At 46.2% G+C, this 16,616-nt stretch overlaps 1 protein-coding gene across 2 annotated transcripts in view; it reads right to left on the bottom strand.

Moving 5' to 3' along the window:
* Nucleotides 1-16,616, bottom strand: part of MTR (5-methyltetrahydrofolate-homocysteine methyltransferase) — a 123,164-nt gene that overhangs the window by 54,600 nt on the left and 51,948 nt on the right. For both annotated transcript variants that reach the window (XM_077282902.1, XM_077282901.1), the window contains exons 11-13: nt 15,746-15,813; nt 8,143-8,222; nt 441-553 (exon numbers count right to left, since the gene is read on the bottom strand). In XM_077282902.1, coding sequence (XP_077139017.1) covers nt 441-553; nt 8,143-8,222; nt 15,746-15,813 — 261 coding nt within the window. The remainder of the gene's footprint in view (nt 1-440; nt 554-8,142; nt 8,223-15,745; nt 15,814-16,616) is intronic.

The following is a 16,616-nucleotide window of genomic DNA, read 5'->3' as shown; positions in this document are numbered from 1 at the left end:
TAAGAGGAGCCATCGACAGTATTTAACTGTAAGGCCATGTTTATACAACAGTTTTTGTGGTTGATGTGCAAAATGTAAATCACACGGCCCACTGGAAGTCTAATTGGTAGTGTACATGAGTGATATCATAAGTGATGAAAAAAATGCAGCAATATTTTGGTCTGCTTTATGGAAGAAAATAGTGCATGTAATAGCAGGCAGTTTCTGCAAACATTCACGATGTGCACAAACACACAGAACTGCGGACGCTACTGCACCATTTATTACAATGGCCGTCTGTCCCAGCCTTACACTCTTTACAGCAACAACTGCAAAAAGAAGTACTCCTCGCACAAGAGCAGTGCTAAATAATAAAGTAGTACCCTGCTGTATCCACACAAGCAATCTAAAAGAATACCCACAAGAAGTAAAAATACAATGCGTTATTCTATACAACTTACCTCATAATTTCCCCCCATAATGAGCTTGGCAAATCTTCTCGAACCGGCCACATTACATCGCTCCCCAATATTAACAAAGTTTGTATAAGGCCCTATTCTAAATGGTTCCAAACCTGGGCAAAGATAATCAAACCCAATTCATGTTACAGTTATTTCTGAAGGCATCACTGAAACAAAATACTGTGTACACTGCATTCAGAGGATTAACGTTGCATTACAGCAAAATAGTTTTTGCACATATAATATTTAATCACCAATAACCTAGCTATGTCATTTCTTTCATCCTTGTACAGTGGCATAAATTCAATTTTTCATTACGTATTCTTCAAACAGCTATACTTGCCTCCCTCTTGTAATTGTTGGTAGGGGGAAATCTATTACAAGCAAGAGGCAGGGGAGACCCATTACACACTGAGAATCTGCAGTGCGAATTAGAGGCCAACATTTTTTTGTTACCAATGATTTACAACTATCGCTATTAATTAGAACTCAGAGTAGAGAAAGTAGAAATGAGACTTTACCCCCCCCCCCCCCCTCTGCAATATTAAATGCATCTTGGGAAATGTAATCTATTTTAGGGTAAAAGGTAAAAATCATCATGGCAAAATTGGCACATCTAAAACGATATACACAAGGCATGCACAATAGCTGCTACACAATTCTTAAAAAAATAGCTCATGCTGCATTATTTATGCAAAAAACAAATCTGGAGCGCTGTTTTAGGTCCTTCCGCAAATTTAAACACCATTTAATTTTTAGATCTCAAAGTCTGTAATGAATAATTTAGTTTTAGGTCTTAAAAGATTAATTGGCCATAGAGGTCTCCCATATCGCCTGATACACTTTGCCGTTAAATGGGTTTCCAGTAAAAAAAAAAAAAATGTTTTTAATTATTTGTAAAATAGGGATTTTTGTGTACTCAAAGTAAAATCCTTTTCTCCGAGCCACTCATTGGGGGACACAGAACCATGGGTGTTATGCTGATGTCGCTAGGAGGCTGACACAAAAAAAGTTGAGGCAAAAAAGTTAGCTCCTCCCCTGCAGTATACACCCTCATGCTGGCTTTCAGAGACTCAGTTCAGTGTAAAAGCAGTAGGAGATCATCAATAACATAAAACATAATATTACAGTACATGTCAGAGCAAGTAAAGAGCCAAAAAGAACAAGCCATAAGGCTAACAGGGTGGGTGTTGTGTCCCCCAATGAGTGGCTCGGAGAAAAGAATTTTACGGTGAGTACACAAAAATCACTATTTCTCCGTCGCCACATTGGGGGACACAGAACCATGGGACGTCCCAAAGCAGTCCCTGGGTGGGGAACAATATAACCAAATAACTCCGTGTACCAAATGACTATAAATGTGCAACGGCCGCTTGCAGAATATGTCTGCCAAGGGCCGCATCCGCAGAAGATTGAGTGTGGAGATTGTAGTGCTTCCTGAAAGTATGCAGGCTGGACCATGTTGCAGCCTTGCAAACCTGCTCTGCCGACGCCTGGTGCCGAATGGCCCAGGAAGCACCCACCGACCGAGTTGAGTGTGCCCTAATCCCCACCAGGATAGGTCTGCCCCTGACCCGATAAGATTCTTGAATAGCTGATCGGATCCATCTGGCTATCATGGCTTTAGAAGCGGCTAAACCCTGTGACCCTCAGGGAGCACAAAGAGGGAGTCCGATTTGCGGAAGGGAGCAGTCCTAGAAATGTACCTCCTGAGAGCCATTACCACGTCCAAGGTCTGAAGGGCCTTTTCAACCCTATGTCTTGGCTGTGGGCAGAAGGAGGGAAGAACGATATCTTCATTAAAGGGAACCTGTCACCTGAATTTGGCGGGACCTTTTTTTGGTCCAATGGGCGGTGTTTTCGGGTGTTTTATTCACCCTTCCTTTCCCGCTGGCTGCACGCTGGCTGCAATATTGGCTTGAAGTTGATTCGCTGTCCTCCGTAGAACACGCCTGCGCAAGGCAATCTTGCCTTGCGCACGCGCAGTATGCTTTGCCCAACAGCGGGCAAAGCCGAAAAGCATTAGTGCGCATGAGCCGGCGCATTATGTCCCGGAACACAGCGAAATACTTCCGGGACATAGTGCGCCGCAGCGAAGGAAGGGGATAGAGAGGAACCTGAGGCTTCATATACTGAACGAGCCAGGGAATCTATTTGGCGTTCTGTGGGATTTTTAATCGAAGCCCCATCAGGTACGGATAAAAGCGTTTGGTTGCCAAACGCGATACCGGAGGATCTACTAGTGGAGGTTCCGTCCAATCTTTGACAAGATCTGCGGAAAAGGGATACTTAGTTTCCAGGGCCTTTTTTCTCGTAAAGCGCTTACCCGGTCGCTCCCTGTGTCGCCGGACTATATCAAAAAAATCCGGATGAGAGGAGAACACCCTATGGGATCGCATGGCTCTTTTATAAGATGCCGCATGATCCGGAGCCAAATTAGGGTCATCATCTACCTTTAGCACGTGATTGACAGCTTCAATGAGGGAATCCACAGTCGATTGAAACTCCAGAGAATCCGGGTCCAAGCATGACTCAGACTCATACTCAGAGTCATGATTGCTGCGAACCCCTGGAGAGGGTGAGCGAGAAGTGGAGCTACCAGAGGCTGAATGGCATGGTGAATGCTCAGGAGAGGCAGTGTGCATCCGTTTTTTGGATGTCCGTACCTCCTTCAGGTGAGAGCGGCCCCTGCTGGCCGATGATTCCCCTGTAAGGGAGGGGTCTCTTAACCCAGGTAGACGAGTGCCCCGCTCCCCAGAGGGGTCATGAAGGGATTCAATCGCTTTGGCCAACGAAGCCATGGATTGTGACAGTGACGTGGCCCACTCGGGGGGGCTAGATACACTGGGGTCGGTAGCGGTGGAGGGCTCCTGGGCACATTGGGCATCACAGGCTGAGCAGAGAGGGGAGCTTTCAGGCCGAGGGAGATGAATAGCCCTAGACTGCGACATGATGTACCCCAATATAATTAAAAAAACACTGCTAGTGGAAGCGATGTTTGGTAAAGCTGCTCTGATGGTAGATCAGCCCTTGGCGAAGCAGATCTGGGCGATATGGTAGCCGCCAGGGAACGTCGGATACGAGTTGAACGAGCTCTGCATACCACGCGCGGCGTGGCCAATCTGGGGCGACTAGGATCAAAGGAACCCCCTCCATCTTGATTTTTCGGATTACCTTCGGTAGTAACGGAAGTGGAGGAAATACTAAGGGAAGTCGAACCGATGCCATGGGGATTTCAGTGCGTCCACCCTGATGGCCTGGGGATCCTGAGAACGTGCTATGAAATTGTGAACTTTTGCGTTCCATCTGGACGCCATCAGATCCACGTCCGGAGTCCCCCAGCGAAGGCAAATCTGCTGGAAGACCTGCGGATGGAGCTCCCACTCCCCCCGAGGCAAGACCCTGACGGCTGAAAAAGTCCGCCGCCCAGTTCTCGACGCCTGGAATGTGCACTGCAGAAATGGTGGAGGTGTTGTTCTCGGCCCATCGGAGAATGTGGGAGACCTCCCGCATCGCCGCCCTGCTGCGGGTATCCCCCTGATGGTTTATGTATGCCACAGCTGTGACGTTGTCTGATTGAATTCGATTTGGGTGACCCTCAAGGAGGAAGTGGAATGGAAATGTCTCAGGGCAAATCTGATCGCTCGAATCTCCAAGATGTTTATCCAAGGATGACTCAGACTCATACTTAGAGTCATGATTGCTGCGATCCCCTGTAGAGGGTGAGCGAGAAGTGGAGCTACCAGAGGCTGAATGGCGTGGTGAATGCTCAGGAGAGGTAGTGCGGATCCGTTTTTTGGATGTCCGTACTTCCTTCAGGTGAGAGCGGCCCCTGCTGGCCGATGATTCCCCTGTAAGGGAGGGGTCTCTTAACCCAGGTAGACGAGTGCCCCTCTCCCCAGAGGGGTCATGAAGGAATTCAATCGCTTTGGCCAACGAAGCCATGGATTGTGACAGTGACGTGGCCCACTCTAGATACACTGGGGTCGGTAGCGGTGGAGGGCTCCAGGGCACATTGGGCATCACAGGCTGAGCAGAGAGGGGAGCTTTCAGGCCGAGGGAGAGGAGCCTGGCAGGTGGTACACGCACTGAAAAAGGTGGTATGTACCTTTGTAGCCTTTTTAGCCCTAGACTGTGACATGATGTACCCCAATATAAGTAAAAAAACACTGCTAGTGGAAGCGATGTGGGGTAAAGCTGCAGGGAAGCACCTAGGGCAGTCTCCTGCAATCTGATGATGATGGCGCTGAGTAGGGGAAGACCGTCATCTAGGCACAGAGAGACACGTGCAGAAGGCGGCAGAGCTGCTGTGCAGTGGGGAAAGATGGCTGCAGAGAGCTGTGAGGTAGTCTCGCAAGGAGCGAGAAGCGCCAGGTCTGGGGGCAGAGCCGCAAAAGTGATGCGAGCGGTGGACGGGGCCTCTCGGGATGTAGCCCACACTAGGCCGAAGCCGGGGGCTAAATTTATGGCTTCAGCCGGCGCGCACACACGGACCACCGGGGAAGATGCCGCGGAGCCCTGAAGGGTCCCTGCCGCTATGGATCCCTCCTATGACCGCCGGAAAACGACCCCTCCCGGGTGACACTTACCCCGATATGAAGGGGATGGCTGATGACGCAGAACAGAGCTGTGCCCGGGGTAGTCAGGACAGTGCAGGGTTGGGGGAGCCTCCATCCGCTTAAAAGGGGGGGTGGAGAGGAACCGTCCGCCTCCTTCCATCATCAGCTTTTTTCAGTGGTGATGCAGTGGGGGCTGCACGGATGCCACGATGGAGGGTGCCTCTGATACGTGGAGGTGACACTCCATGTACTCGTCTGTTAAGGGAGGAGGGGAGATCGGTGCCCTTGAAGGGGCCTGTCGTCCCTAGAATCAGCCCAGGCAGTGGCTTCCCACATCGCAGGAGAGGATACGGAGACACTCTCTGTGCTCGCCTGTTGTTGGTTCGGGGAGATCGGAGCCTTGAAAGGTTCCGTCGCCCCTTCATCCGGGTAAAAAAGTTAAATAGTAAAAAAAAAATAAAATAAATAAATTCTGGTCTGAATAGCAGACCCTGTGTGCCTCCTACAGACACTAAGCTTGAACTGGGTCTCTGGAAGCCAGTATGAGGGTGTATACTGCAGGGGAGGAGCTAACTTTTTTGTCTCAACCAAGGTTTGTTTCACACTTCAGTCTTCCAAATCTTCACAGGATCCGTCAAGACGTTGAAATGACGGATCCTGTGCAGATTGTGGATAACGTGTGCACTGGGCCCGTCTTTCTGACGGACCCGTCGAGCCTATGTGCACCTGTTGTGTACACGTCTTCACAGCGGTTTTCCGCTGCAAAAACGCATACACAACACAAACCAGGTTAAAAAAAATAAAAAAATTGCAGCATTCTCACCTACCGGCGTTGCCGCGCACCGATGGTCCCAGCAGCTAGTATTCATAGTAATACATTGCGAAATCTCGCAAGAAGTCGCGGTCTCGCGAGACCGCGACTTCTCGCGAGATTTTGCAATGTATTACTAGGAAGTAAAACTAGCTGACGGGAATGCTGGTGGGTGAGAATACTGCATTTTTTTATTTTTTTTAATTATTTTTCACATTATATCTTGTTACTATTGATGATGTATAGGCAGCATCAATAGTAAAAAGAGAAAGAGAGCGAGCGAGAGAGAATTTCCCTGACGGGAAATTCTTCCACGCATGCTCTCTTTGAAAAGGCGGAACCTGTCGCTGGATTCCTGCTTTTCACAGGAAGCGACGCATCCTGAGCCCATAGGCTACTATTGTAGCCAGTGACGGGCAGTGCAGGATGCGTCGCTGACCGATTAACCGACATGCAGAAAAAACGTTCCTCTGAACGTTTTCTCTGCCTGACGGGCTGTGTTTTTATGCAGGATCCAGTGAAAGACAGATGAAACAGATGGCCATCCGTTACAATCCGTCACTAATACAAGTCTATGAGAAAATGCAGGATCCTGGATTCTCAAAAATCGACAGATTGTGACGGAAGTTGAAAGACGGAAGTGTGAAAGAGGCCTTAGTGTAAGCCTCCTAGCGACAGCAGCATAACACCCATAGTTCTGTGTCCCCCAATGTGGCGAAGGAGAAAGAAAATTGAATATACTTGATAACACACTTTTATTATGATAGGTGCCCTGGTTTCCCAATTTCAATGCCAGTCTGCTAATGTAGGCAGCCATCTAAGTCATCAGAGGATGAGGATATAAGCCCTGTACTATGGTCCTAACTAGTGATGAGTGAATATACTCGTTGCTCGAGATTTCTCGCGCACGCTCGGGGGTCCTCCGAGTATTTTTTAGTGCTCGGAGATTGTTTTTCTTGCCGCAGCTGAATGATTTACATCTGTTAGCCAGCATAACTACATGCGGGGGTTGCCTGGTTGCTAGGGAATCCCCACATGTACTTATGCTGACTAACAGATGTAAATCATTCAGCTGCTGCAAGAAAAACTAAATCTCCGAGCACTAAAAAAATACTCGGAGGACCCCCGAGCGTGCTCGAGAAATCTCGAGTAACGAGTATATTCACTCATCAGTAGTCCTAACAGTTTGTTGCATATCACTATAGCAGTGAAGGGTCATTATACTATGTGGAGCAATAACTTTTAACCCCTTAGTGACCAGGCAAAATTTTTGAAATCTGACCAATGTCACTGTGTGTTAATAACTCAGGACTGCTTTAACAAATCCCAGTGATTTTGAGATTGTTTTTTCGTGGTGCATTATAGTTTATGATGGTGGTAAATTCAGGTTGATATATTTTGTGATTATTTATAAAAAAAAAAAAAAATGAAATTTGACAAAAATGTTCAAAAAAAATTGGCAATTTTCAAACTTTGAATGATTATCCCTTTAATCCAGATAGTCATACCACAGAAAAACATTAATAAATAAAATTTTCCTCATGTCTGCTTTACGTCAGCAGCTTTTGTAAAATGTTATTTTATTTTGTTAGCCTTTTAGGAAGTTTAAAAATGTAGCTGCAATTTTTCATTAATTCAAGGAAATTTACAAAAAAGTTTATTTTTACCACCTAAATTTTTTACCACCTAAATGTCGCTAACTTCTGAACAGGCCACTATAGCCGACAGACTCGAAGGCCATTATTTGGTCGTGAATTGCCATCGCGAACATCAGGACCACACGATCATCATCCCAGGGTGCCGATGGGGTTAAAGAGGAAGCCCCTAACAGTCTGTTAACGATCAGTAGTCACTATTGACAACGGTATTTAAGGGGTTAAACGGCCATGGTTGGTACCAACACTAACCGTGGCTGATGCAGCAAGTTGTCAGATACGTATAGTGTACACCTGAGGGCTTCTGGATTGTCACCTGTATGGGGATGATAGTCTCTTATATCACAGGTCAGTAAAAAGACGTATTGGTGGTCATTAAGGGGATAATTGGACAGACCCAACTGTGAGACATTCTGCCCGCACATAGTTTTTATATGACGCTTGTCTAATTATGGTGATTAATAATCTGTTTGTGAATGGCCTAACCATGCAGCTTTTCATTTCTAGAACTATGAAGAGAAAAAAATAAGCAAAATAAAACCAGCACTATGTGCCCTGCTAACTCAGTAACCACCGAAGACGATTCAAGTCCCACAGGTAATGTTTCCCTACATAGTAAATAGAAACGTCATGTCAGAAGACAGGTTCTGTGAATAGTGAGTACATTGTGTACATACCAGAAAGCAGCATGTAGCCGTCAAACACAACGGAAGGAGGAACTCTCGGTTTGCAGTGTTTCACTGCTTCTGCAATTTCCCTGATGAAGCAGGAATACAAAATGCACAATATTAATATAATAAAGAAAGGTTTCAAAGTAAAAATAGATTATCTATAGCAGGGGCCCAGAACCTTTCTTACTGTTTCTTTAAAATGGAATACAAAATAGGTCATATGCCTGAGACCGAGCTTCATTGAGTGGACATCACGGAAATATTATATTATATATATATATATATATATATATATATATATACACACACACACATACACATATATATACACACACACATATATATTTACATTATATATAAAAATATTCTAATTTGTTTATAATTTAGTAAAATATGAAAAATAATTTTAAAAGGTTTGGCATTTCCACTTTTAAACACTAGGGGGAGCAGCTAATGAAATCTGACAAAAACCTAGTGTAGTGTACAACTAGCTCACATTACTGCACTGCAGCAATTATGGGCGGAATCTGCTGACATGGCTGTGAACACAGTGAGAAGCCATTTTGTTGGGGACTGCAAAGTTATACTGACAAGTAGACAGTCACCGAGGATGGCAGGCAGCAAGGATTCTGGGAGATATATGGTGGAAGGAGCAGGGTGACAGCAGCACAGAGTATAACAATAAACCAGGGACCCTTCTCTTCAGCTGCCTCACCAGCCTGACTGCACCTAACTGGAGGTCATGCTTCCCCCTGTGCAGGTGCTCAGCCAGAACCACCTTAGAATGGGTCCCCTTTTTGAAGATAATACTGCCATAGTGTTCTCACAGAATACCGCCATACAGATCACACATAATACTGTCCTATAGTTCTCACATATACCATCATATAGATTGCAAATAACGACACCAGTGTTCTCACATAATACCACCATATAGATCACACATAATAACGCCATATACTTCACACATAACGACGCTATATAGATCTCACATACCACCAGTTTTCTCACAATACAGCCATATAGATCACACATAATACCGCCATATACTTCTCACATAATACCGCCACATACTTCTCACATAATACCGCCATATAGATCACACATAACAGGGGGGAGAGGAGTGCATAGGAGAGGACTAGATACTTGGCCAGCAGTCAGTATCACACATAGGAGGATTAGATACACAGCTCAGCAGTCAGTTTCACACCGGATAGTATTAGATACACAGCTCAGTCAGTATCACACAGGATAGGATTAGATACACGGCTCAGCAGTCAAGATCACACAGGGGAGGATTAGATACACGTCTCAGCAAAGCATCACACAGGAAAGGATTAGATACACGGCTCAGCATACCGTAACACACAGAATAGGATTAGATACACGGCTCAGCACACAGTATTCCACAGTAGAGGTTTAGATACACGTCTCAGCACAGTATCACCCAGGGTAGGATTAGAAACTCGGCTCAGCAGAGAGTATCACACAGGGTAGGATTAGATACATGGCTCAGCCTACAGTAACACAGAATAGGATTAGATACACGGCTCAGCACACAGTATCCCACAGGAGAGGATTAGATACACATCTCAACACAGTATCACACAGGGTAAGATTAGATACGGTACATGGCTCAGCAGACAGCATCACACAGGAGAGGATTAGATCCACAGCTCAGTCAGTACCACACAGGGTTTGATTAGATACACAGTCAGCACAGTAACACACATGGGAGGAGATACACTGCTCAGAGTCAGCATCACAAAGGATAGGATTAATGACCTCTCCCCCTCCCCCGCCGATATTACTTAACTGCTGCTGACGCTGCTCCTTTCTCCCTCCTGTGCTGTCCTTGGTCTCCTCCTCCTAAGGCTACTTTCACACACAGCATATTTGCTGCGTATTTTTACGCGCGCGTATTTTGCTGCTGCTTTACCTGCGTTTTTTTACGCAGGCAAAAAACGCAGCTGCTTTCACACACTGCGTTTTTTGCTGCGTTTTTTGCAGCTGCGTTTTTTTCAGCATTGTGTACTGAAAATAAAGTTTGTTTGAAAAAAAAAAAAGGGAAAAAAGAGTCATTGAGGTCATTTCCTGTCTTTATGACTCGGAATACAATACACACTGGAGTTAACATCATGTCGATTCTGCCAGCTGCAATGGCCTTGAGCCAAAGACGCCTCAGCAAGCGGAACAGACATCAGCTGGGGTTTACTAACCCCACTGTCACTAACCCCAGGTTATTAGGGCAGGCGTCAGTCAGACGCCCCCCCTCGTAACCCTGTACGGTAAGGGTATGTTCACACGATCCTGATTTCAATCCTTTTTTTTCAGGACAAAAACCGCAGCTCTTGGCAGAAAACGCAGGTGCGTTTTTGGTGCGTTTTTTGATGCGGTTTTTAGTGCGGTTTTTTATGCAGTTTTCTCTGCAGATTGTCTGTGTTTGACACAAATAAAGCTTTAACTGCAGTGGGGGAAAAAAAAAAAAGAAATGATGTCATTTCCTTGTCCAACCCTTTTCTTCTTCCATCCTCCATTTTGGGACTAAACACCAAAATGAGTGGACGTGTTTTGAATGACAGCGCTCCGCAGAGTGCTGAGCGTAGGCCAGATCACAGCCCGCGGATCCAGCTCTATCCAGCTATTTAAGTCTACGTTCACATTTGCGGTCTGCGCCGCAGCGTCGGGCGCCGCATGCGTCATGCGCCCCTATATTTAACATGGGGGCGCATGGACATGCGTCGCACTTGCGTTTTGCGCCGCATGCGTCACTGCAGCGCACGCATCCGGCCGCAGAGGACGCAGCAAGTTGCATTTTTGCTGCGTCCAAAATCAATCAAAAAAAGGACGCATGCGGCGCACAACGCAAATGTGAACATAGCCTAAGTGCCACGTATTTAAGTGCCACGTATTTCTTTGCCACGTATCACGTATTTCAGTGCCACGTATTTCAGTGCCACGTATTTCAGTGCCACGTGCCACGTATTTAAGTGCCACGTATCACGTATTTCAGTGCCACGTGCCACATATTTCAGTGCCACGTGCCACGTATCAAAGTGCCACGTATCAAAGTGCCACGTGCCACATATTTCAGTGCCACGTATCAAAGTGCCACGTGCCACGTATCAAAGTGCCACGTGCCACATATTTCAGTGCCACGTGCCACGTATCAAAGTGCCACGTGCCAAAGTGCCACGTATCAAAGTGCCACGTGCCACATATTTCAGTGCCACGTGCCACGTATCAAAGTGCCACGTGCCACGTATCAAAGTGCCACGTGCCACATATTTCAGTGCCACGTGCCACATATTTCAGTGCCACGTGCCACGTATCAAAGTGCCACGTGCCAAAGTGCCACGTATCAAAGTGCCACGTGCCACATATTTCAGTGCCACGTATCAAAGTGCCACGTGCCACATATTTCAGTGCCATGTGCCACGTATCAAAGTGCTACGTGCCACGTATCAAAGTGCCACATATTTCAGTGCCACGTGCCACATATTTCAGTGCCACGTGCCACGTATTTAAGTGACACGTGCCACATATTTCAGTGCCACGTGCCACGTATTTAAGTGACACGTGCCACGTATCACGTATTTCAGTGCCACGTATTTAAGTGACACGTATCACATATAAGGGCCACGTGTCACGTATTTAATTGCCACATATTTAAGTGCCACGTATCAAGATTTTCCATGGAGAACAGACACATCCAGAGATATGTCTGCTCTCCACGGCTGCAGCAACACACTGACAGGAGCCATAGTTCCTGTCGGTGTGTCACTGCGCATGCGCCAGCGAGTTTACCGGCGGTCATTGACCCCGGCACTCTCGCTTAACGGCAGTGCTGTGTGGGAAAGTTCAACGCAGCTGTACTGCCATTGACCGAGACGCCGGAGTCATTGAACTCCGGGACAGTACGCGATACACTGCTAGGAGCTTCGCTCCTGGCAGTGTATCGCCGGAGAGCAGCCGATCGGCGTGGGACACTCGTTTTATGGATTCTGCGGACAGGGAGTATGGATTTGGTTTATTATTTTTGGATTTTTTTCCTGGAGGATCGAGGGCTTCGCCTACAAGTGTGCTGTTGGTGAGTATATACTCTATGTTATGTGTTGTATGTACTGTGTGTCATGTATGTGTATTGTGTGTAGGTGTTTTGTGTAACTTTACAATTGTGCTAAGTCGCCGGACACAGGGACAACTCTCCCATCCTAATACCGGATGGGAGTAGTAGTCCCATACGGCGACTTAGCACAATGGTGGCACTAGCGTCGCATGGGGACACACACACACACACACACACACACACACGGACTCCATGCTGCTTCACTGGGGGGCGGGGGCTTCCCTCTTCCTGTCCGACGTCACGTCCAGTCCTGGGTGTCAACCCCTCCGTACAAAGACGCCGACACCCAGGACAAAGGCGCTGTGTGTGGAAGATAATATGGGGCCCTAGGGGGATACGCAGACACGCCGCTGCGTAAAGAATTGACATGTCAATTATTTTTACGCCGGCGTGTTTGCAGACAAAAGCGCCGCGTTTTTTTGCGGTGTGTCTGAACGGCAAAGTGAATTTCTCATTCACTTTGCCGGCAGACGAAAATGACATTGCACATTTTTGAAAAGCGCCCGCAAAATAGCGCTCAAAAATGCGCTATGTCTGAAAGTAGCCTAAGGCTCCTATAACCGCAGGGCTCCTGCGATTATGCTGGGAAACTGGAGCTTACACACACACTGTGAGCTCCAGAAAGATGGCGCCGATCTCCTGCCTCTGCTGTGATGTGGACGGCTCAGGGGGCGTGGCCAGATCACAGCAGGGAGTAGCTCAATGCAAAGTATAGGGTCGGATGCCGACCGCAGATCTCTATGTCCAGGGCTGCCGTATTTGCAGAGTGTAAGTGTCCTGCAGCTACACTTACACTCCTGCAAAGCAAAATGGCGGTGCCCAGTGGCTGAAAAAAAAATAAAAAAAAATGTTAAAGTTAAAAAATGTAAATCTGTATTAAAAATAATTGTTTATATAAACAATCATTTTTAATACAAAAAATAAAATGCGTCACCTTCCCTTTAAGTGTTTATTTCTGTTAATCTTACAGCCAATGAAAACCTAAAAGTCATTATCTCAGGAAATTAGTATAATTAACAAAAAACACCTGCAAAGGCTTCCTAAGTGTTTAAAAAGGTCCCTTAGTCTGTTTCAGTAGACTCCACTATCATGGGGAAGACTGCTGACTTGACAGATGTCCAGAAGGCAGTCATTGACACACTCCACAAGGAGGGTAAGGCACAAAATGTCATTGCTAAAGAAGCTGGCTGTTCAGAGTGCTTTATCAAAGCATATTAATGGAAAGTTGAGTGGAAGGAAAAAGTGTGGTAGAAAAAGGTGCACATGCAACCGGGATAACCGCAGCGTTGAAAGGATTAAGAAAAGGTCATTCAAAAATTTGGGGGAGATTCACAAGGAGTGGACTGCTGCTGGAGTCATTGCTTCAAGAGCTACCACACACAGACGTATCCCGGACATGGGCTACAAGTGTCGCATTCCTTGTGTCAAGCCTCTCATGACCAATAGACAAGGCCAGAAGTGTATTACCTGGGCCAAGGAGAAAAAGAACTGGACTGTTGCTCAGTGATCCAAGGTGTTGTTTTCAGATCAAAGTACATTTTGCATTTCATTTGGAAAATCAAGGTCCCAGAGAGCCTAGAGGAAGAGTGGAGAGGCCACAATCCAAGCTGCTTGAGGTCTAGTGTGAAGTTTCCACAATCAGTGATGGTTTGGGGAGCCATGTCATCTGCTGGTGTAGGTCCACTCTGATTTATCAAGACCAAAGTCAGCGCAGCCGTCTACCAGGAAATTTTAGAGCATTTCATGCTTCCCTCTGCCTACAAGCTTTTGGAGATGGAAATTTCATTCTCCAGCAGGACTTGGCACCTGTCCACACTGCCAAAAGTACCAATACCTGGTTTAAAAACAACAGTATCACTGTGCTTGATTGGCCAGCAAACTTGCCTGACCTTAACCCCATAGAGAATCTATGGGGTATTGTCAAGAAGAAGATGAGAGACACCAGACCCAACAATGCAGACTAGCTGAAGGCTGCTATCAAAGCAACCTGGGCTTCCATAACACCTCAGCAGTGCCACAGGCTGATCGCCTCCATGCCACGCCACATTGATGCAGTAATTGATGCAAAAGGAGCCCCAACCAAGTATTGAGTGCCTTTACTGAACATACATTTCAGTAGGCCAACATTTCGGATTTTAAAATCATTTTTCAAGCTGGTGTTATAAAGTATTATAATTTACTGAGATAATGACTTTTGGGTTTTATTGGCTGTAAGCCATAATCATCAACATCAACAGAAATAAACACTTGAAAATAGATCACTCTGTTTGTAATGACTATGCAATATATCAGTTTCACTATTTGTATTGAAGAACTGAAATAAATTAACTTCTTGATGATATTTAATTTTGTGAGAAGCACCTGGGTATATTTATCTATATATACACACAGATGTCAAGTCAGACCAGGTTTTTGCCATTGTCAGCACTTAAGTGGGAATGTTTCTATTTGTGAAGATGCATATGGAAACGTACAGGCCATGCAATACTCGTCTGGGAATTTAAATATGCAAATAGCGTCTTTAGAGATGTAGAGGACTGGAACTCAGGTGCCACCTATTGGGGATAGGAATCCTCAAAGCCAATATAGACTCTAACAAACCGTAGCGCATGACATGGGATGAAAGCCAATCAGACACTCCATTTTCAGACTCGTTTTGGGTTTTTTGACCCTCATCTGTGCAAAGCAGGTCTGATTTGACTGTCTGAGAGGCATTTATCAAGGGTTTTAAGGGAAAATGTTTTGAATTGTAAAGTGTGGCCAGTTGGCATAAGGTTTACAGGCTATGCAGTGCTCCTCTAGGAATGTAAACAAACATACAGCGTTTTCATTACTTATCCTAAGAGCACAATCAGACAGCAGTATAAATGAGACCGATCTGAGCGTAAGAGCTGCACAGGAATACATGAAGTTGTCATGCTCGGGTCAGGAGAGCCGCTGGTCAGTACGTGCACTGCGGTCTGATTTATACAGCCATCTGACTGCTCCCCAAGGCTACGTTTACACTTACGTTTTTGTGAACACGTCGCAATGCGTTGTTCAAAATCATCCTGCAAAGTTGCCCGCAGGATGCGTTTTTTTCACATAGACTTGTATTACCGACGCATCGCGACGTATGGACACACGTATGGACATACGTTGTGTCCTGCATTTTTTACTGCGCATGCCCGGACGTAACTCCTCCCCCTCCTCCCTGGGACTTTACTATGGGCAGCGGATGCATTGAAACACTGTGTCTGCTGCCAACGTTGTGCTAAAAAACTCCAACGTCCGTTGGTATGTTGCGCTGACGCTTAGTGACGGCCGCGTACCGACGGAAGTCTGAAAGAAGCCCAAGTCATATGGCATGGCTCGTTAAAGGGTCAATATTGACGTTTAGCATTGCTACCCCCAATAGGTTGCATTAGAGTTCCTGTCAATTTCCTCTCTGAAGTAGCAATTTGAATACAGAATGTTTAGGTTTCAATTTATACACATTACCTGATGTGTGCTGGAGTAGTTCCACAGCAGCCACCAACAATGTTGACCAAACCATCCATGGCAAAGTCCTGAAAATAACATTTATATTATAAATTAAGTGAATGGGAAGAGAAATATTTAAGAATGGTGAAAGGGAAAACACTTCTTTATTTTTTTCCCCTCATGGCATAATTGAATATTAAAGGGAACCTGTCACCCCCAAAATGGAAGATGAGCTAAGCCCTCCAGCATCAGGGGCTTACCTACAGCATTCTGTAGATAAGCCCCCGATGTAACCTGAAAGATGAGAAGAGAGGTTAGATTATACTCACCCAGGGGCGGTCCTGCTGCAGTCCGGTCCGATGGGCGTCACGGTCCGGCACCTACTATCTTTATCAGATGACGTCCTCTTCTTGCCTTCACGCCGCAGCTCCAGCGCAGGCATACTTTGTCTATCCTGTTGAGAGCAGAGCAAAGTACTGCAGTGCGCAGGCGCTGGGAAAGGTCAGAGAGGCCCAGCACCTGCGCACTGCAGTGCTTTGCTCTGCCCTCAACAGGATAGATAAAGTACGCCTGCGCTGGAGCTGCGGCGTGAAGGCAAGAAGAGGACGTCATCGTAAGAAGATGGGAGGCCCCGGACCACGACACCCAAAGCAGCGGCGACCGCCCCTGGGTGAGTATAATCTAACCTCTTTTTCTTATCTTTCAGGATACATCGGGGGCTTATCTACAGCATTACAGAATGCTGTAAATGCCCTGATGCTGGTGGGCTTAGCTCACCTTCCATTTTGGGGGTGGTGACAGGTTCCCTTTAAAGAAAAAAAAAATCACAGAAACTAAAGACAGCTCTACTATTTCAAAGGAATCTAACACTTCAAAACATTTTTACTCC

This window comes from Ranitomeya variabilis, chromosome 2 (genome assembly GCF_051348905.1).
Source record: "Ranitomeya variabilis isolate aRanVar5 chromosome 2, aRanVar5.hap1, whole genome shotgun sequence".
In the NCBI taxonomy this organism is placed as follows: Eukaryota; Metazoa; Chordata; class Amphibia; order Anura; family Dendrobatidae; genus Ranitomeya; species Ranitomeya variabilis.
This window is presented reverse-complemented; position numbering and strand designations above follow the sequence as displayed.